Source organism: Puma concolor, chromosome B3, assembly GCF_028749965.1.
Source record: "Puma concolor isolate L17-30 chromosome B3, mPumCon1.1.hap2, whole genome shotgun sequence".
In the NCBI taxonomy this organism is placed as follows: domain Eukaryota; kingdom Metazoa; phylum Chordata; class Mammalia; order Carnivora; family Felidae; genus Puma; species Puma concolor.
Window position 1 is genome coordinate 128,057,817 of NC_141672.1, and position 21,983 is coordinate 128,079,799.

The 21,983-nt window shown below is 45.7% G+C and overlaps 1 protein-coding gene across 5 annotated transcripts in view; it reads right to left on the reverse strand.

Moving 5' to 3' along the window:
* The window catches only part of FAN1 (FANCD2 and FANCI associated nuclease 1), a 33,961-nt gene that overhangs the window by 812 nt on the left and 11,166 nt on the right, over window positions 1-21,983 (reverse strand). For 2 of the 5 annotated variants that reach the window (XM_086711364.1, XM_086711365.1), the window contains exons 5-13: window positions 20,771-21,004; window positions 15,509-15,640; window positions 12,720-12,828; window positions 11,460-11,579; window positions 8,288-8,452; window positions 7,624-7,774; window positions 3,964-4,067; window positions 3,195-3,389; window positions 2,466-2,594 (exon numbers count right to left, since the gene is read on the reverse strand). In XM_086711364.1, coding sequence (XP_086567490.1) covers window positions 2,466-2,594; window positions 3,195-3,389; window positions 3,964-4,067; window positions 7,624-7,774; window positions 8,288-8,452; window positions 11,460-11,579; window positions 12,720-12,828; window positions 15,509-15,640; window positions 20,771-21,004 — 1,339 coding nt within the window. Of the gene's footprint in view, window positions 1-664; window positions 746-2,465; window positions 2,595-3,194; window positions 3,390-3,963; window positions 4,068-6,875; window positions 7,021-7,623; window positions 7,775-8,287; window positions 8,453-11,459; window positions 11,580-12,719; window positions 12,829-15,508; window positions 15,641-20,770; window positions 21,005-21,983 lie in introns of those variants that run through there. The other 3 variants (XM_086711366.1, XM_086711368.1, XR_015252829.1) reach the window with 3 other exon arrangements.

A 21,983-nucleotide genomic window follows, 5' to 3' on the forward strand; every position in this document is an offset into this window, starting at 1 on the left:
TGGCCCCCGCCAACCACTCCAAGGGCACTTCAGTTTCCAAGAAAAGACCAGCCTCTTACCAACTGAAGGGCCCTTCCATACGCTTGCTGTTCTGCTGCCTAGGACATTTCTTCTGGTTTTTCACATGTCTGACATGTTACCCTTCAATGCTCAGCCTAATTCATCTCAAAGAGGTCAGTACATCTCTATGCAGGGTCCTTCCTATGCACTTCTTTCATGGCATTTATCAGAAGATAAAACTGTTCATTATATATCCACTCCATGAAGCCAGGAACTGTGTCAGTTTTATTCACTCAACTTCAAAACAGCGATAAAAACTATCCAGATTTTTCAAATTTGATGGAAATAATAAACTCAAAATTCCAAGCAGCTCAATGAGCCCCAAGTAAAGAAACATTAAGAATACTACATACAGAAACATAATTAAGTTGCATAATCAGTGATAAAGGGAATATTTTAAAAGCAGCTAGAATTTTTTGAAGCCTAAAGGAAAGGATTACAGATTGATCATTATATAGGACAGTGGAGTGGACCAATATTTTAAAGTACTGGAAGAAAAAAAAAAAAAACTATTAACATAGAATTCTTGCCTCAGAAAAAATGTCTTTCAAAAACAAAGATGAAATAAAGACTTAAGACATATAAAACCTAAAACATCCATTACCAGCTGACCTCCAGTTCAAGAAGGGTTAAAGTTCTTTAAGCAGAGGTGAGGTGGGATGATAGCACATGGAAGTCTGGATCTCTATAAAGGGAATAACAAGCATTAAGAAATTGTATCTATGTGAATAAATATAAAGATTCTTTTTTTTTTTTTTTTTAATGTTTATTTTTGAGAGAGAGACAGAGCGGAAGTGAGGGAGGGACAGAGAGAATGGGAGACACAGAATCCGAAGCAGACTCCAGGCCCTGAGCTATCAGCCCAGAGCCTGATGCAGGGCTTGAACCCATGAACCGCAAAATCATGACCTAAGCCAAAGTCAGACGCTTAACTGACTGAGCCACCCAGGCACCCCTAAAGGTTCTTAACAATCAACTGTAGAAAGCAAAAAAAATGCAGACTTTATAACATGTAGAAATATAATGTATGAACATCACAAAGGCTGGGAGAGGAGATACAAAAATATACTCTTGTGAGTTTCTCTATACTATATATGGGATGATAAGATCACTTGAAAGTAGATAATAAGTTTAAGATGTACACTGTTAACACTGGAGCAACGACTTATATGTACAACAAAGTTACAGTTAACAAGCCAATAAAGGGTTAAAACGCAATCTGTAAAAAAAAAGGGGGGGAGGTAGAAAAAGGAGAGGAAAGGAGAACAAGAGAGCTGAGACAAAAAAACAAATATCAAAATGGCAGCTTTAAAGCCAAATGTCAATAATCACATCAAATGTAAATGGTCCAAACACCCAATTAAAAGGCAAAGGAAATCCGCCTATAAGAAATTTATTAACTACAAAGACAAAATAAGTTAAAAATGAAAGACTAGAAAAAGATACGTTAATACTAATCCAAAGAAGGCTGGAGTGGCTGTATATTAATAGTCAATTTCTGAGTGAAAAACGTGACCAGGAATAGAGGAGGGTCATTTCACAATGATGAAGGGATCAGTTTACCTAGAGGACATGAGAGTCCTTCAAGTTTGTACATCTGATCACAGAGCTTGAGGATATGTGAAGCAAACTGGACAGAACTGCAAGGAGAGACACACAAATCCTCAGTTCCAGTCAGAGATGTCCTAGGACCCCAAAAGCACAATCCATTAAAGAACAGACAAGTGGGACTTGGCCAAAATGTAAAGTTTCTGCTCTTCAAATGACACTATTACAAGAATGAAAAGACAAGGCACAGACTGGGATGAACTATAGCTGATAAAGGACTTGATTCCAGAATTTTAAATCTCAAAACTCAATAATAAGAAAAACAACCTGGGATAGGCAGCAGAATAAGACCAAAGTGAGGCAAGGGGGGGCGGGGGGGAAATGAGCCTACAACACGTGATGAGGCACTCGCCCTAAGCTCACTTAGAAGACAGTTCCCAGTCATCTCAGCCTCATGGAGTTCACACCCTGTGGAACCCCCTCCCTTTGAGCATGGGCTGGACCCTGGGACTTGCTTCTTAAGGAAGAATACAGCACAAGGGAGGGATTGTTCCTTGCACGATCAGGTTACAAGAGACAGACTTCCATCTTGCCCACACTGGCTCTTCCCGCTCGCCTGCTCTGATGACGAGAGCTGCCAAGGTGAGCACTGCATGGTGGACAGGGGAGGCCCACACACAAGGGGCTGATGAGGCCCTGGCTGACCGCCACTGAGGTACCATGGCCCTCAGTCCAACAGCTTTTGAGGGATTCAATCTTGCCAACAACCATGCAAGGAATGCCTACATTGTAGCCTCTCTTTAAGTTGCTAATAAAATTATCACAGAAATAGGACTTTCCATTCTGGCCCAACTGACCTTAAAGCGATGACTCTGGGAGTCCCACACCACCAGGTCGGGGAGGCCCCCTCGGCAGTGCCGGAAGTCCACAGCCAGCCGCCTGCACACACCACTGAGGACAGGGCCGCCCAAGCAGGAAACAAGATCCTGCACACAAAATATGTGGACGGTTAGCCGTTCCCTGTGACAGGGATCCTGAAATACTTTCACTGATCACAGGATAGGAGAAAACTGTAATTCGACACAAGTGAATTCCAAGGCCTTCAGGTGGTGTTCTGCTTGTGCCAGGGCTCCAGAGCCACTGGCTAAAATGCCCACTGGCACAGTCTGGGGAGTCAGTTACATTTCTGTCCAGCCGGGAAAACCCTGGGGAACAGGTGAGGAAGAGGGAATGCGGTGTAAATACTCAGGAATAGGAAGTGATGGCTTGCAAAGGCCAGCAGTTGCAGGGACAGGAACGGTGCCCTCCCTGCTGAGGGTCACAGGAGGCTGTCAACTAAGGGGAAGAAGGCATAACGGGGCTTATTTTGTGCCCTGCCACATTCCCATCAAGAACAGTGGCATCTGGACTAGGGTATTATCATATACATAAATGTATGCACGGGCACAGTCACATACACACACACACACGTGCATATAAACATACATACACGCGCACACGTATGCATATACATGTGTACACACATGTATACACACAGGTACATGTATATACAGGATTTCTGACCAAATCCGGCTGCAGATTCTCACCTGAGCTTGCTGAAGAGAAGCAAAGCGATCCCAGCTGACAATGGAAGCCACTCGGCCTTCCTGGGCCTGCCACGCGGCTGCCACCCAGGCCCGCAGGCTCTCCGCGGGGGCGCTGTGAATCAGCTGAAGCCTGGCCTCGATGGCCGGCCCCCTGCTCGTGAAGAAGCTGTCTGTACACAAGTCCAGTGGGCATGCCTATGTCGCAGGGAAAAGAAGCTCTCATACTGTGCCTGGAGAGACCCTGATTCATCAGAACATTCAGTACCTGTAAAATTTGGAAGCTGGCCAATATGATTAAATGGACACATTCTTTTTTTTAAAAGATAGGCAAAAAACAATCTAAGTAATCTAACATCAAAGCAACTTATTGTACTGGTTTGCTAGCGCAACAATCTGTGAAAAGAGCTTTTAGTTGACGTTGGTGGCACTCTTAGCAGGTGCGTGTAATGGAGCACGTGATGGTGCAGGCCCGGACAGGAGCCCAGTGAGGGCCGAAGCCGAAGAAACACAGGAATGGTCTCAAGGGGAATGAAGAAGGTAAATAAAGCAGGTTAAAGTTTAAAACTTAACAGACTTAACATTTTAAATTCTAGGAGCCTGACTTTAAAATAAAAACTCTTACAGAGAATCAGCACCATCCAGAAGATGGTACTTGACAGATTTCTGATGGCAGCAGGCACATGGCACACGGGTGGGCAGGAACCACAAGGGGCAGTATCGTCTGCTAGCCTACAAAGCACATGCGCCTGGCGCTGCCTAACCTGAGTACCTGGTAGGCATTTCTGAAGACGTCTGGTATCCCGTCCATGAAGATTACATCCCACAGGAGGAGGCCATACAACGTGCTAAAGGTGGACCCTTCCCCATGAATCCCTAAGACAAAGTCATACACACACAGAGGAAGGTCAGTTTTTCCTGTTTTTTAAAAACTACCACCTTAACCTACTGCTTACTCAATGTGAAGGAAATAATAGATTTTAGGTTCAAAATCAAATGCTGTTTTCTTGCCATTCCTAGCTCATTTGTTTACATCACATTGCTTTTCTACAGAAGGCTCATAGGAGAGCAAAAATCTGAGAAATTATGGAAAAATTCAAATACACATTTCAGAGCCATAAAGTAGCTGGCAGTTCTCAAACTTTAATGAGAAACCCAGGGAAAGTTCTTAAAGCTAAATAAAAACAAATTTCCGTTGCAGGCTGCAGGGATTCAATACAGTAAGTGTGGGTGGGCCGAGAACCCCACAGAGGGCTCTGGTGTAGGGACCCTTGGCCACACTTGCAGAAAGGCCCCCCAAAAGAGATCGGAGAAAGACGAGGACCCAGGAGTCCGTGCCCTCTGACCTAGCAGGTGCCGTCTCCATTCACCTCACTGGACCTACCGTTCCACTGCTCTGGCCTGGACAAGCATGCCCAGTGTTTCTGAGACTCAGAGCTCTTACGGAAACTTTCTACCTCAGAGACCACCTAGCTCAGACCCCTTCCTCACACTACATACAAACTATACTGATTGGGTGACGACCTCAGACGATCTACCATGTGCCTAGGCCATGTACGTGTCATAGCAAAGTCAGGGGGACCAGGGGCTCAGCCTTGGCACAGCACGCAGACCTGTCTCCCAGGGCGAGTCCTCTGCACTTTGCCACACCTGACCAGGGACAGTGGCTGGGTGGGCCCCTCTCTCCCCCCACATTACAGCCTTGACCAAAAGGGGGTGCTGCCCGCCCCCACCCCCAACCAACCCTGTCCCAATATGCAGGCAGAAGGGCACTTCTGGCTGGCAGGCCCTGCTCTGTCATGTGCCAGGTCACGGTGCAGCACAAGACACAGAGAGCAGAGACCAGGCCGTGCCTGCACGTGTGTCCTGTGTGGAAGTGCAAAGACCAGAACTTCTGCCGGAAGTGGCATGGCCGGACCCCCTCTGTCCTGCCTTGCTGAGGCTGCGCTGTGCCTTCTGTCCCTCTCAGTTCTAGCCCCTCGGCCATGCAGCCTGTCTCGGAGACGCGAAAGGACAGCCACAGGAACAACATGAAGTGTCTCAGGCCTCCGGGCTGGAGCTGAGCCCTTTTCTTCAGCAAGCTGCGCGCTGGGATCCTGGGCTCCTGCCCGGCCGAGAGTGAAACTGTGTGAAACTTGATTTCCAGCCTGCTTTCTGTCTGGGAGTATGCACTATCCGCCGGCCAGGCAGGAATGCTGGAGGTCAGGATCCCTGAACTCCTAAGCCGTCTACACCATGCATTTGTATTGTAAGTGAAATCATTTTTGGTGAGCTCCTTCTGAGTTAAGTCAGAAATAAATTTCCCTGAAGAGAGCCTGACATTGCCCTTACCCTCTAATCTTCTCTCGAACAGACTGACAGCAAGGGTTTGCTCATTTTCACTGCATCAATTTTAATAAATGAAGAAAATATTTTATATTCTGGAATTGGAATCATCCGTCCATTTTTCAGGCTCGTGGCTAAACGGAAAGCATTTCACTGGGTCTGGCTCACAGCCCACCCACCACAGGCCCTGATATCCATGCCCTCCTCCCCCAACTGCCCAGTTCATGCATCTCCTACAGTTCATCTGGGGATGGCTGCTCATTCTATTCTTTCATTTCTAACCTTTCAGGTCTGTTTATCTCTGTCTTCACTGGGGTTCACACTTCTTCTCTATAGCGTCTCTCTTCCCTGTAAGCAATAAAGATGCCACACAGATATTCTTAACTTCCAACACTCAGTGTCGCTTCATGATCCTCATTAATCCATGAATCCTCATCCTTATTATGTAAATGCTTACATAATACCCAAGAGAAATAATGTCCCGATTTTCCCGTATTTGAAGGTATCAGAGTATTTTTAAGCCTCATGCATGGGCACAGGGGGGTCCTGTCTGGACAGAGGAAGGGCTTGGTGGGTACCCCGGGAGTGTCTGGGGTCAGCCTCCACCATCCGAGGGCAGGGGCATGGACAGAAGACTGGATGAAGCTGGCAGTACCTGGGGCTCACTGCACCACTCTACTTTTGTACAAAGGCATGTTCAACATCTTCCATAATAAAAAGTTTAAAAAAGAAAACAAGACGGGAGCAGGCCTCTCCAGGAGAGCTGTGCTGCCGCCCCCTTGTCTCTGGTGGGGCAGATGGATGCTTTCTCTGCAATCCTGTCTCACAGTTTGACTTGACGTATTCTAGTCACTACTACCTTTCACTAAGGACAGAGTGACAAGCGCACTGTACCAATCAGAAGGCAAATTCTCAGTGTCTCCTCTTACACAGGCCTCAGATAAAGCACTAATTTTCTGAGACCAGAATCAAAAAAGAGAATAAGAGGGAAGACGGGCTGATGTGGATAAATACACAAACACAAGCAATTCCAGAAAACACAAGAGATAAGTAAATTAGTTAAAAACAAAACAAAACACTTGGCTGCTGCTATGTAACAAGGCTCACCACAGGGTGACCAGAGACACCCAGAGCAGCTCCCACTAACAAGTGCAGGGTCGCCCCATGGCACGTTGGACACAGACCGGGGGGGCACCCCAAAGGCTAATGGACCCTCCCAGAAAGGGAGGGGCTCACTCTCCACTGTTCTGTGCGTAGGAAGTACCCAAGAAGCGTGCTAACACCTCCAGTCAAAGATGGCTCCTGACTGGGCACAAAGGCCCCGTGACAAACTGTGCCACCAAGATACTGGAGGCTCACCTCTGTGATTTACTCCATCTTTTCTTGCTCGGACCAGTCCCAACTCCCAAACAGGGACTTCCCACTTTCACTGTGCATTTCCTCTTGAGCCCCATTTGGTCACACATAGCACGGTGATGAGCTGTCAGCAGGTACAGGTGCCCTTCTATGGAGGAGAAGCCAGACCTCAGGAGCCTGTGTGTGTGTATCGTACTCTGACTTACAGACTTTTATTCTCCTTCCTCATGTGATCAAGAGAGCTCATTCTACAAGAAATTCAAAGCACTGCTCTTTCAGCAACTTCTCTGGTTTCCCGGGTGCTATGCCATTCCAGGACTTGGTCCTTCAATCCCCTTAAAGTCATTAGCTGATTATGAGGCCTGCTCACTCTTTCCAGAAGCTCGCTCTTTCCTGGCCCAGCTCCACAGCTCCTACATCCTCTAAAGGGCTCTGTTACCACGCAGCACTCCTGGTAGTCCTCTGCCCTTTCTTATCCTCTGCTGCCCAACACAAGCTCTCTGAGAGCAAAACGGGCCCCACTTGCTTCTAACGTCCTACCAGAAAGCGCTATTCGTCACAGGCCTTGGGTGGTGGATGCTGGTTATGTGGAAGATGGCTTTTAACAACTATAGTTAGTAAAATTCTTTTCCACATCCTCCCTGGTCAGCAGCATCTTCCACCGGGGACAGGACAGAGAGACGGTAGCCACCCACTGCTGACAAACCATCACCCAGCAACAGGGCAGGCCGGGAGAAGGGCCGTGCATTACCCTGGTCGAAGCCGCTGCGTCTATAATAGGCCAAAGCCACCTCCTCCACAGAGCACAGGACTGTGGCAGGGGCGGTGGGCCCCCCAGCCTCCATCACGAACACAGACTTGCCCATCCCACGCTGCGGGCACAGCCGGCCCGTGATGGTCACCTGAGACAGCAGCAGGAGAACACCCATTAGCCTCACTTGAGCTCCAGTCCCCACAAACCTGACTTCCGTGTCCTAAGGACGCACCTTCCTATACTCCCCTCAAGCCACGGATTCTCAGCAGAGTGTGAGGCCATGTGGCCCACACTCTGGTGCCTGTGAGGGTGTAGACAGGTCACCGCCCCAGCCTCGGGGAAGTCATGGACCCCAAAGCTACTCTCCAGGCACCCTGACCAAGCAGGAGACACTGGCAAAGGCTGTGAGCTTCTGATTCAGGGGTTTTACAGAAAGTCACTCAACCCCAGGCATGAGCAAACCAACCCACCAGGCTGGGCTGAGCCTTCCAACGTAGGAGGCACGGGTATGAAAACAAGGAGTCACTGTCTAAAACGAGCATTAGAATTTTCTAAGTCTAAAAGAAAATGCACATTGAAACCAGTCCTTAGGCTGTTTCCATTCAGGAAAAAACCCAGTACATGCTTTTAAGTCCAAAGCACCCAAAGGATATTTACTTACATGTTTAACATCTTCCACAGTTATTTCTGGTAGCCGATGGAAGAGGTGCCTGTACTTCTGACAGCTCGGAGACTCTCTCAGGCGCACGGCTCTCTGATACAGTGAAAGACGATGTCCTGTTCTTACTTCTGGATCTGCCAGCCCTTCTGCGATGCACTTAATAGCCTAACAAAGAACATGGTCCCACATTAGGATCCTGAAAGACCTCATGGCAGCATCTGCTAATTCAACGTGACAGGAAACCCCATTGTTAATTAATTATTCAATTTTGCTAATTAGCAAGTGGCCAAAGCAATAGTTCCAGAGAAAAAGGTTATTATTTCCTTAGATCTCATGCTGCTTTTAATGCACAGATGAATCATAATCCCTGACTATAAATGTCTGACACTATTTCCCAGTTATACCTGCAGACAGGGCAAATCTCAGCTACCACACCCTCAGGGAGACTGAGAAAGTTAGAGATGCCCGTGGGTAACGGGCTGGAGAAGACTGACAGAAAGACTTGACTCAGTGGTTCTCAGAGCACCACCCGGGGAGCTCTGAAAACATACATGTGTTTTCCACCTCTGATCTGCATAAATGGGCATCTCTGAGCAGGAGTGGGAGTGGGGGACAGGCATCTGACCACTTCAGAGCTGCCAGTTAAGTTTCATGTGCACTCAGGAACCACAGAGCTGGTCTAGACCCCTCATTTACAGGGAGAAGAATCTTGGGTTTGGAGGACTTAAATGCATTTCCTAAGGTTATTCAGAGTTGCACAAATAAACAAAAATACTGAAAACCACAACAGGATACCACTTCACACCTAACAGGATGACTAAATCATAAAAAAGGAAAATAGTAAGTGTTGACAAGGATGTGGGAGAAACTAGAACCCGCATGCATTGCTGGCAGGAACGTAAAAATGACTCAATACTGAAAATCGGTAAGCAGTTCCTCAAAAAGCTAAACACAGAATTACCACATGACCCAGCAATTCCACTGCTGGGTTTTAGCCAAAAGAACTGAAAGCAGAGTTTTGAACAGATGTTTATACACCCGTAATCACAGCAGTGTTATTCTTAACAACCAAAAGGTGGAAACAACCCCAATGTCCATCAACAGAAGAATAAATGAACACAATGTGGTCTCCATGTACAATGCAGTATTAGTCAGCCTTAAAAAGGAAGGAAATTCTGACACCTGCTACAACATGGATGAACCTGGAGGACAGGCTGCTCAGTGAAATAAGCTGAGCCACGAAAGATCAAATATTGTACTATTTCACTTCCATGAAATATCTAGAAGAGGCAAATTCATAGAAACAGACAGAAGACTGGAGATCAGTGGGGGCTGTGGGGGAAGAGGGAACAAGGAGCCACTACTCAATGGCCACACAGTTTCTATTTGGTGTGATGACAAGTTTTGGAAATAGTGGTGATGTTTGCACAAACACTATGATTATAATTAATGCAGCTGAATGTACCCCAATTAATGCCACTAATGTACCCCAAAGAGTATTCAAATGGCAAGTTTTATGTGTTATATTATTTAGTACAATAAGAATAAAAAGTAAAAACAGGGGTGCCTGGATGGCTCAGTCGGTTGAGCATCCGTCCGACTTTGGCTCAGGTCATGATCTCGTGGCCCATGAGTTCGAGCCCCATGTCGGGCTCTGTGCTGACAGCTCGGAGCCTGGATCCTGCTTCAGATTCTGTGTCTTCCTCTCTCTCCACCCCTCCCCTGCTCATGCTCTGTCTCTTTTTCTCTCTCTCAAAAATAATTAAACATTAAAAAAATTAAATAGAAAAGAATAAATGTCTTATCGCTTAAAAAAAATAAAAAGTAAAAAAAATACTACAACAACAAAAACAGCCACTCTGAACATTAGTGAAAGATCAGGCCATTAGGAGTGGAGCAGTCAAAGGAATCAAGAAGAGTGAAGGAGACACTGACTCGGCTCCACCACAGGGAGGGGATGGCCAGCTACCCCCCCTTCGGCCCAGCCCAGCTGCTGAGCACTTTGCAAGAATAAGAACTCTGCTGATGAATTCCTTCGCTGGAGACTGAGGTAAAGAAATGAGCAGGATGGTAACAAAATGATGAAGACTGTGAGTGTGGCCAGTACGATCTCTGAGAAAGGGCTAAAAGGAACTAGGATTTTCTAGAGGTCTCAAAAATAAGCTCAACTCGTCTCCCTCTGTGCACCTAAGTGAATGCTCCTCTTGGTAGAGCTGTGAACAGGGGGGAGATCCAAGCCCTTTCAGCGAAAGAAAGAGGCAACAGAAACAGCCTTTCTCTGCCTTTGGCTGTGGGCTAACGGATACAGTCTCTTGCTATTTCAGCCTGAGCAAACAGCAAGAGGTAAGGAAGCACACCCGCCTCCGAAGAAGAAAACAGGCTTCACAGGCTTGAAGCACTTTAGGTAACAAGGCACTTTTTCAGTTTAAGGCAGTAAAAATAGTATGTCCTACTTCCACACCCTTGGTCAACTTTTCCACCCCCACATCACCCTGATTCACTTAAAGTTGCTGCTGGAAAAAAACAAAAGCTTCCCAAGGCACAGTCCCCTCCATTCAACACAAATGCAGGGCTGCCAGGCAGGAACCTCAGGCGGCCACACAAAGAGCCACTGTCGCCACTGGGCTCAGCAGAAGCTGCCTGTGGAAGCTCCACCCTGCTCAGCCCTGGCAGTAACTAGGATCCTGGACTCCCAAGGTCCCTGCCACAGAGAATACCAGCACCCAGAAGAGAAGGTGGCCTGCTGCATTAGTCAGACAATACATTTCCCCATGGAAAGAAACCTCTTTCGTCAGACTTTCTACCTGGAGGCCCCATGCAACAAATGAGTGACATCACCATTTCCAAAATGAGGACGGGGACCTCTAAGTCTCCTGCTCCCTTAATTCCTAGATCTCGAATTCCTAAATCCCAACACACAGCCCCACTACCAACCCACGTTCCAAATCAGTGAAGACAACAAGAAAGTGTCCTGTCTTCATTGTAACACTTCTGTTAGCATCCCTGTTAGTTTTGGGGGAAGGGGGTTGGAAGAACACAGACAAAAGAAGAAATGTTAAAAAAAATACATATTCTAATTACATTTAGAATTCTAAGGTATTAACAGTTTGCTATGTATTTTAATTTATGCAAAAGTTTAAAAAGGCTCAGGGTGTATCTAGTTACTGAATACCGGTTCAAGGCGTTTCAAGTGCTGGTGTAAGTTGAGAGCCAATCTATCCCACCACCGGCCTCTGCTGTCAGGACAATACACTTTCTGTGACAAGAGGTTTTCAAGTTCCTTGACTGCTTCCTGTTGCAAGAACAACAAAGGAAGTTCATTAGGTTCATACATACCCGAGAAAGTAACTACAGTTAGTGGCCAAGAAGACTGGCAAAGTATATTTATAACACACGTGTTCCACTCTAAAAGGCCAAGGACCCCGGAATGAGAAGACTGAGACGTCCCCTCTGAAGCAGGCCCGAGCCCCTGAGGCATCCCCACTTTTCACCCAGGTCTCCTGCCAACTGGTGAGTGAGCAAACGGAGTTCTGTCAACACTGCTTGATATTCTCTACAAACCAAGTCAACTGGTGCAGGGCTGCACACAGTCAAGTTCCAGCGGCCGAGCACTGGTCAGGGGCTATACGGCCGCATGCTTCTGGGAATACAGTAGGTCACAGGGCCAAGGGTGTGAGGAATGAATGGGGGGCAGGACAGGAATGAGCAGAGTCTTCATCCAACACCCCAAACACCCCACCCCACCTCAACAGGGACACTTTCTGGTCTAGATCTATACACACACTGTTCAGTTTTTGTGGTTCATGGATCTCTTGGAAACATCTAATGATTCCCTTCAGAAAAGTACGCACAAACCCCCAGATAACTCACTTGTGGGGTTCACAAACTTCCCACAGCCAACCCCATGATCCTCTTGGGTTTCATGGACCCGTGACAAGAGCCCTGGGTTCTGTGTATCCTCTTTGTAAAATAGCATTTTCCATACAGAAATGTTAACATAACAATAGTTAACTCTAGCCATTTCGTTCAGTTTCGTACAGGGAAGGATATGACTGATTTTCCGATTTGTGATTTTAAATTATTTCCCAGTGGTCCGTGCTGGTCATCAGGGCAAGCAGATAGGAGGTTTCCACCTCAGAGATTTCTGGAGACCTCGCAAGTCACACATGGAATTGTGACAGAGACTCAGGCTGAGGCTTCCTGCACAGCTCCGTCGATGATCCCCAGGCCGTCCTGGTGCACACGCAGCCAGTCACAAGCAGATGAAGCGATTGGTCCTCCTCGGCCCTCTTCCTATTAACCCTGAAGACAGCAGGCTGGCCACATCACGTCTGCTTTCATGACATTACTGTGTGCAGACTAAGCAGGCTCCCCCGCACAGCTCATCGCTGGCACAGCAGTAAAAGCCAGGGGTCGGGGCTTGTGCTCTAACCTCATACAAGTGAAGTCGCTGCAATATTTCAACAGTACGGGACAGAATCCTTGTGTAAATCCACCCGACAGTAAAGCAGCGCAGAAAGAGTGGTAAATTCTCATGGTATCTAAAATGAAGACGGACACCAACAGTTCAGCCATCTGACTTATTTGTTGCAAGACAGTCATGAGAAGTGACAAAGATAGATTCTAAACACTGGCAGCTGTACACAAAGTTCTACACCACAAACCTACATTCTGATAGCCAGCCACCATCTCCTTGGTCACTCAGCGGAGTAAAATGAGAACAAGCGGAAATCTCCTAAGCTGGAGGTCAGCAAACTAAGGCCAAATCCTGCGCCCGCTAGCTGATTTTGTACGTCCTGCAAACTTAGAATGGTTTTCGCATTTTTAAATGAGTAAAATAAATCAAAAGGACAATAATAGTCTGTGGCATGTGAAAATTATATGAAACTCAAATCTCAGTCCCTAAATAGTGTTGGCACACCGCCCCGCTCATTCATTCACAGCCCGCCCGTGGCCGCTTCCAGTGCTGCAGCAGCAGAGGTCAGCAGCAGCAGCAGCCGCCGCCCGGCCTGCAGAGCCCTAAACACCGACCAGCCGGACCAGCCGACCCTTCACAAGAGTCATCCACCAACCTCTGCTCTATAGTAATCTAACACCTTAGCTATGATTTTTCTTTTTTTAATGAAGAAAATCATCTACTAATTTGTTTTAATGGTTTGTCTTGCTGTTTGGTGTGAGAAATGTTACCAAATTTACCTAACTTGTCCTAAGAAAATCTTCCAATGTATATGCACATCACAGGAGTAACAACTCTACATTGGTTACCTCATTTCTAGAAACTAGAAAGGCCATTAAGTGAATGGCTCAACTTTGTGTCTGAAGTACAGAATACTTCCAAATGAAATATGGGCAAAATATTCAGTTCTTTTTTTTAGCTTTAAAGGCCATTTTCCTGGCAATGGTTTTTAAGTCATTAGTATTTCTGTATGAAGTTTATTGTCGTAGACTCTGGGTCTAGAGTTCTCTCTTGTCGAGCAAGAAAGCGGGACACAGGATTAAAATGTGAGAGATAGCTAATGGGAAGCCATTAGGGTCTTTGCTCCGTTTTTATTAGGATCAGAAGGCTTACAAACATGGTGATGGATGTGCACAAAGGGACAATGAAACTGTGAACATTAACTCATGGACGTGAGGGAAAGGGGGTTTTCAAGATATATGGGGTTAGGCGTTTGGGTTAATATAAAACAAAATCCTGGTGCCCAGTGGAAGGTTGTTTACAGCAGATGTGAGGCACCACCTCTGTTTACCTAAACTGGTCTAGGGGACAAGAAAGACAGAGCATGTAACCTCTGAGTCTTTTGTTAGCACCTCTCTGGGCAACTTTATAGCCCTATTTACCTATTAACCTAATTTGGTCCTTCCTTCCTGTGAAAGCAGCTTTCTGCTATAGTACTAAATTGGGGGGCATTTCAGCCCTGAATACCTAATCTTGTTTATCTCATAGATCTTTGTTCTATACTGGGGCCTTTGCCCCGCCCCCTCTATACCACTTACCTAATCTTGTTTACCCAGACTTGGGTGTGAGCATCCTCTGGCTTTGTAATTCTTTATGCCTTGTTAACTCATCAGTGCAGGCTCAGGGAATTCCTAAGCTTATTCCCCACAGTTTATGTCCTAGATGTTTTTTTGAAAGAGGTATTTAATAATATAAATTTGTCTCACCCCTATGTAAAAATAAAGGAATAAAATCTCCTTTTTTAAAAAAATGATTGAGAGAGAGAGAGAGAGAGAGAGAGAGAGAGAGAGAGAGAATGCGTGTGGGGGAGGGGCAGCCAGAGGGGGACAGAGGATCTGAAGCAGGCTCTGTGCTGACAGCAGAAAGCCTAATGTGGGGCCCGAACTCACGAACCTGACCTGAGCTGAAGTCAGTTAAGTGACTGAGCCACCCAGGTGCCCCAAAGGAATAAAATTTCTTAACAAATACAGAGTATGCTTAACAGTTATCAAGGGAAAAAAATAATCATGTGCTGTATACTTGAACTTTTGAAGAAAATATGCAATTCAGTTTTCCTTTTCAGATTTACATCTACTTGAATTTCTATTGGAAGAACACATCTAGCATGGCTCACTCTACCTCTGTCCTGATGCTGGGTTTCCCCCACATCTCAGTTCAGCTGACCAATACTCAGAGAAGCCAACATGCCAAAAGATGCTTAAGTTAAGGGGGTGGGAGAGTGCACAAAAAGGGTGAAGGTAATTAAAAGGTACGAACTTTCAGTTATAAAGTAAGTAAGCCATTGGGATGTAATGTACAGCATGGGGACTATAGTTAATGAGACTGTACTACATAATTCAAAGTTGTTAAGAGAGTAGAAAAAAACTTGTAACTATGGTGATGGATGTTAACTAGACTTACTGTGATGATCATTTTGCAATATTTATATAAATATCAAATCATCATACTGTACACCTGAAACAAATACTATGTTATATGTCAATTATATCTCAATTTAAAAAAAAGATGGCAAATGGAAAGCTGTTTGTTCACTCCAATGCCTGGTGCAAGCGATCTGAGTTATCTAAAATTCACTTCAGACTTTCAGACATTCCCTTCTATTTCACACAACACTGTGGGTATGCAAAGCAAGTGGGGAATTCAACTGCACAGCTGCTTTGACCACAGAACAAAAGGAGTAAGTTCTTCCTGAAGAGAATTACCTCAAGTGGTTGAAACAACTTGATTCTAAGTAAATTTTGACAGGCACCTAGAAAAGATCTCACCTCAGGGAAGGGTGGTTTTTCAGTTTGTTCCAATCACTTTTTGCACATTGAGAGAGCTCTTTAGCTTCTTTCCAGTTCCCATTGGCCATTGCAGTAGAAATGTCACTCAGCATGTGCGCGGCCGCTGCGTATCTGGGGGAAAAGCCCCACACCATCCAAGTTTCAAATGTGAATGAACATTTACATAAAAAATACCACATCCTATCCCCAGGATCTAATTCTGAAGGGTAAGAGTGTGTTTCTGAAAATATAGGGGTTATTTAAATTTGATTCTAGGGGCACCTGGGTGGCTCAGTCAGTTGAGCGTCTGACTTTGGCTCAGGTCATGATCTTGCAGTTCGTGGGTTCGAGCCCCGCGTCGGGCTCTGTGCTGACAGCTCAGAGCCTGGAACCTGCTTCGGATTCTGTGTCTTCCTCTCTCTCTGTTCCTCCCCTGCTCACACTCTGTCTCTCTCTCTCTCTCTCAAAAATAAATAAAGATTAATTTAAATAAATAAATAAATAAATAAATAAATAAATAAATAAATAAATAAATTCGATTCTAATAACAGCATATTACTGCCCTAAAGTAACCTAAAAGAATACAGGATACCCAGCTAGGAGGAGAAAAACAGTCACACTGTATTACACGTTAACATGTTCCATAGATAAATGTAATATTCATCAGCTCATCATTTCTGATTCTTGGTACTCATTCATTCAGCAATCTGGCAGCAACCATGTAAACAGTAAGTGACTTCAAAGTCACATTAAAGCGTGGATCTGGTAACCTAATCATTTAGGCAGATGTAGCCAGACTTTGGGTGATACCACCCAAAGATGCATTCTTTGGGAGACAGCAATGCTGACAGGTTATGAAACCACTTAGCTGAAGAAAGACAACTTCTCATTGCATCTTTAGATACACCCAAAACAGAGACATTTGCCCAAGTGACACTGTGCATACATGGTCTTGGGGCTCACACCTAAAAGAAAAGCACGCACTATCATTGTGTGCAAATGCACTCACATAAAAATAAAAACAAATTGCCTCTAAATGGAAAAACTTGCTCACAAATTTGTAGATCTAATTCTCTTATGAAATGCTATGGGACATTCCCGAGGTCTATAAGAAAGGAGAACACAACAGAGAGAACTGCCTGGAGGCTGGCCCAGCCTGGCAGGAACACCTCCATGGCCAGGAGTGTCAGGAGCAGGCCCCATACTCCCAGCCTCGTGGCCTCAACAAGCCCCACATTCGAGAGGCCACAGAGGCCAACCAACCCCCTCGTGCCTCATCTCCTCTCATTGTCACTGGAAAGGGTCATCAGCCCTCCTCTCATCCACACCTCCCTGGTGCTGCCAGAACCGCCCACTGGCAGCACCTCTCCCATCTCAACCCCTCCCCCCAACCCAGGTGTCTCCTGCCACCTCAGGAGAACAAGGCTCCTTCCCAGCTCCCCCTGCAGCCCTCTCCAGCAGGGGAGGGCTCTTCTCTCAGCCCTCCCCGCCCAGAGACAAATGGAGGAGTCCACCTTTCTTCCCAGCTGCTTCCCAATCACTCTCCCCTCCTTGAAAGCCCCCATTCCTTGGAAGCCCGTGCTTCTCGAGGGCACCTGCTGGCCTCCTGTCTTCTGTCTTGCTCTGCCTCAGGTCTCCAGCCACAATGGCATGTGACTTCAATGTCTGTGAGGATACACAGCACGTTCAGTTTCAAGACCTCCTGGCCAATAACCCTTTACTCACCTCCCTTCTGCTACCCGCACCACAGCTGTTCTGAACCTCTGTCTCTGATGCACTGCATCACCCTCAATATCTTCATTTTGAGCATTTCATTCACTGACCTCCACCTCCAATCCTTCCAGCTCTCTTATGATGGCAACAATTCCCCAACTTTGCCAAGACCCACCATGACCCCTTCCCCAGCCATAACCGTGTCCTGTCCTGCAGGCCTCCATGCCCCACCTGGAGTCAACCAGCCACCACTCGCTGGTGAATCCACATTGTTCATCAGGCCCACCCTCATCACAGTGTCCAGGCTGACCACTGTGAGCCTGTGCCCAGGTCCCTGAATGGTGCTGAAGAAAACCACAGAGCCAGGCTCACTGGCCCCTGCCTGCCCTGCAGGACTGCTCCTTCCTACCTTTGCCTTCCCAGCCACATTCGCCATGCAAGCTTCCCCATCAGACCTCTCCAGCAGGGACAGAGGCCACTCGAGGGGCCCTCTTGGGTTCTCATCACTGCAGCCTCACCCCTGCCCACACATCTACCCTCCCTCCAGCCCTCTGGACCCCAGACCGTCCCATCTCCCCACAGCTTTCTGCCCTCTGGCTATCCCCTTTTTCCTTCTGGGCAGCCTCTCCTTTTCCATCAGTTATCAGTGCTTGAGTGCACAGGCACCCTTGTATCTGCCACCCTTAAAACAGCAGAACAAAACTGCTTGCCCTCATACCCCACTGCAGCAGTGGCTGTTTCAGAGCCATCCTCTGCCTCCCCTTCTTCCCAGAATGGCTGCTGGCATCCCCATCACCCTCCACACATTCCTCTAAAGCGGCTAATGCGCGGGCCACCAACTACGCACATCTCGCCAAATCCGACAGTTCTACCTCCGGCTCCACATCTACTCAGTCCCCTAGTGACTGCAGACACAAGACTGCCCCTCCTTGACACACTCTTCTCTAGGCTTCCATGCCACACGTGCTCCTAATCTTCCCCCCACTTTCCTGGACACTCCTCCACTCCACCTGACAAACGCTGGCTGCCACGGCCCCTTCCTCCTCTTACCCCTGAGGGGTCTATCCAGCTCCATGGCTTCCAACACCGTCCACATGCAGTGACTCCAAATGCTCACAGCCTCACCTGAACGGCTAGCGGGCATCCCAAACACCGCTCCCCTCCCAGCACTGCCATCCTTCCCACCGCCTCTCTCCCAATCCCCAGCTCATCGAGGGTACCACCAGCCGAGTCAGAACACTAGAGCCCTCCGTGATTCTCCCACTGTATCTAGTCATAACCATAATCAAGCCTTGTCGCTTATCCTTCCAAAATATCTCACCCATTCACCTCACTGCCACTGCCACCAGTCAAGACCTTCGCCTAGGCCACCAAGTTAGTCAGCCTTCTCGTAGCTTCCCTGGCTTCCTTCCACCCGCTACTCCACAGGATGCTTTCAGAAAATATGAAACAGATCACTCCCCTGCCATAACCTCTTCAATGGCTGCCCACTGCTCAGAGAGCATGACTGAGTCTGTCCATAGGGCTTCTGAGGCTGAGCATCCCCAGCTCTGCATTCCTGTCTGACCTCTGGGGCTTGCACTACTGCCCCTGGGGCTGTGGCCACAGAGGTCTTCTGAGTTTCTCTGACTCAACAAGTTGGCTCCTGCCTCAGGGTCTGTTGCACGTGCTCCCTGCATGGCTGGCTCCCCCTCAATCTTGAGTCTCAATCCAAATGTTACCTCTCCAGGGGCACTTTCTCTGCAAAGCAGAACTTCCCCGGCCAACCCCTCAATCATCAAAGCACTTTTCACATGCTACAATTATTCTTATTTTCTATCTCCCCTAGGAAAACAGAACCCCATGGAGGCAAAACCCCATCTGATCATGTTGTAACCCCACCACCGAGGCTCATAATAGGTACTCAACAATCAACTCATATATGTTGAATAAATGAGAAAAAAGAAAAGACAGGATAAATTATTTTAAGTACCAAGGTGGCCAAAAAGATTTCTCAGACTAGGTATCATATCACCAGGTATTATATAATTACCATTCCTGAAGTCAGTTAAATCCAATTTCATTAACATGCTAATGTCCTTTGCATAACAAAAGAAGTTTTAATTATTTTTTTTATTTACAGGATACCTACTTTCTCACAAGAATCTAGGATGGTTTTTCACCCTAGCTCCCCCACTTTTGAACTTGTCAACCATGGTTATGTCAATCATAGAACTAAAAAGTAATCTCCCTTAGATATACCAGTAATAAGGACAATGATAATACTAGGACATACTAAGCAATCCCCAGGGACCAAGGACTAAGCACTTTACATGTATTAACACAGATCTGGAGGAATACACTATTATTCTCCCTGTTCACAGATGAAGAAACTGAGGCAAAGAATGGTCTTATAGGTCATTAGTACAGAGAGACTGGAACTTAGTTTCAGCATACACAGTCTCACGAAAGAGAACAGCAGCAAGTCACTAAAAATGAAAAGGTAAAAGACATGGGACAACTCAAACCAGAGTAAGGAAATACTCTTATTAGATTTTATTCCAATCAAACACCAACAAGACAGTGAGCTTCCTGAGAGCTAAGCAAACTGGGCAGGAATAAGTTTACACTGATGCTGCTTTGATTCAATAATTTCAGTAAATTATTTTTTTAATATTTTTAAATGTTTATTTGAGAGAGAGAAAGCACAAGCAGGGGAGGGGCAGAGAAAGAGGCAGAAAGAGTACCAAGTAGGCTTCGCATTGTCTGCACAGACCTTGAGATCATGACCTGAGCAGAAATCAAGAGTCAGATGCTAAACCAACTGAACCACCCAGCTGCCCCCTCAATAAATTATTTTTTAAAGCACACATTAGACAATACATAACCAACTCTCCTGCAATCAGAGATCAGAATCTATTTCAGTTACATCTGAGTCATAAATCTTAAGAATCAAAAGTGCCATTTTAGGAATTCGAATTAATTTTTCTTGTTAAGTGATGTTTTTTTTTTTTTTAAGGAAATCTAAGTATTTTTTTTTTTCCTCTAAGAACTATACCACTCTTTACCAAAACCTTCTATGGCCAGTCAAACCAAACATTCACTGAGTCCATGTACCAAAATACATCAGTGACAATTTCTAAACTATCATGTGTTTGATTCAAGTATACAGCACACAAGTTAGTATTCACTTTATCTAAGTCATTATTACATGAAAACATTCATCTTCAGCCTTGTTCGAACCAACAAGATATTCACAAGGCAGGTTTGTTCAAATATCTGTATTTACAAAATGTGTCCTGCCAAAGCTATTTGGGAATATAAGCCAGGGAAAAGTTTCTAACTCAAAGCTCATTGGTTTTGGCAACCTTAATCTAGGTATGTTTATACATTCTCCTTATAGTCTTAGAAACGTATACAAGTGGGACAGAAGGATAACAAAAGCAAAAAACTTCAAAAACTGTTTTGGCTATTGACTTCTGTTTCTACTGTAACTGGTAAATAATAATAATAAAACCTTTTACATACATTCCGTCACACAGCTATTATAATGAGTTAATACCATCTTACCTGATGAGATCATCTCTATCTTGGAAGATTTGGGTTTTCCGATTGATGGTGTACCTAGGAAACTCCATTCGGCCAAGATTGACCAAAAGCACAGTAGAAAGCTGTCCCTGACCACCACAGGCAGCTTCCTCGTCTTCCATGGAGTCCGTCAATGAAAATAGCAGCAAGACCCGGGAAAACACAGCCCGAGGGCCTTTACAGACTCTCAGTGACTCTCCTGCCAAATCTTTAGCTCTGAAAAATGTACAACATAGAAATAAATTTCTGGTATTTTTACAAGCATTTGGATGTTAGATTTTACAAATTATTCTCATCTATTAACATTCATTTTTTATACATTTTTTTTTTAAGTTTATTTATTTTGTGACAGAGGGAGCACGCATGTGTGGGACGGGCAGAGAGAGAGAATCACAGAGAGAGGATCCACACTGACAGTATGGAGCCTGACACATGGCTCAAACTCATGAACATTGAGATCATGACCTGAACTGAAATCCAGAGTCGGATGCCTAACCAATTGAGCCACCAAGGCGCCCCTACAAATTACTTTTAGATAAAATAAAGATAAGTTGCATTCATTATTCTAAGCTAAAACAAATCTACCACTTCCAGCTGTGTGACTTTGGAGCATAACTTAACCTCTCTTGGCTCAGAGCCTACCTAGGGACATGGTGAAGATTAAATAAAATGTTATCTCCAAATAGTTTCACACATGGTTTGGCTCAATAAAAGGGCAAGACAGGGTTTACACTGGTCATCAATGTGTGAAATACCAGGAAAACTCATAAAAGTATTACCTATCTGACATGAGCAATTTTCACATCTTGACAAGTGACAATTCAGACTAAATAATAGTTATTTTTTTTTAAATGTCATTATTGGGGTGCTTGGCTAGCTTAGTAGAGCATGCAACTCTTGATTTTGGGGTTGTGAGCTTGAGCCCCATGTTAGACACAGAGATTACTTTTTTAAAAATTTGAAAAAATAAAACAAAATGTCATTATCAAAGGCTATTGGTTAGGCAGCATATTTTCATGCACCAAGAAGTGGTACCAAGATTTGGTGCTGTTCTGTGTGTGCAAAGTGGTCCAGAGGCATCTCCACTCCAGGGTAACCGCTGTAAATCCTGGTTTGATTCTGGATGCCTTCAAGGTAGGTTTGGAGGTCTGAATTAAATTCAGGGCCACATGGACCCTCTAGCTCTCACAACTTG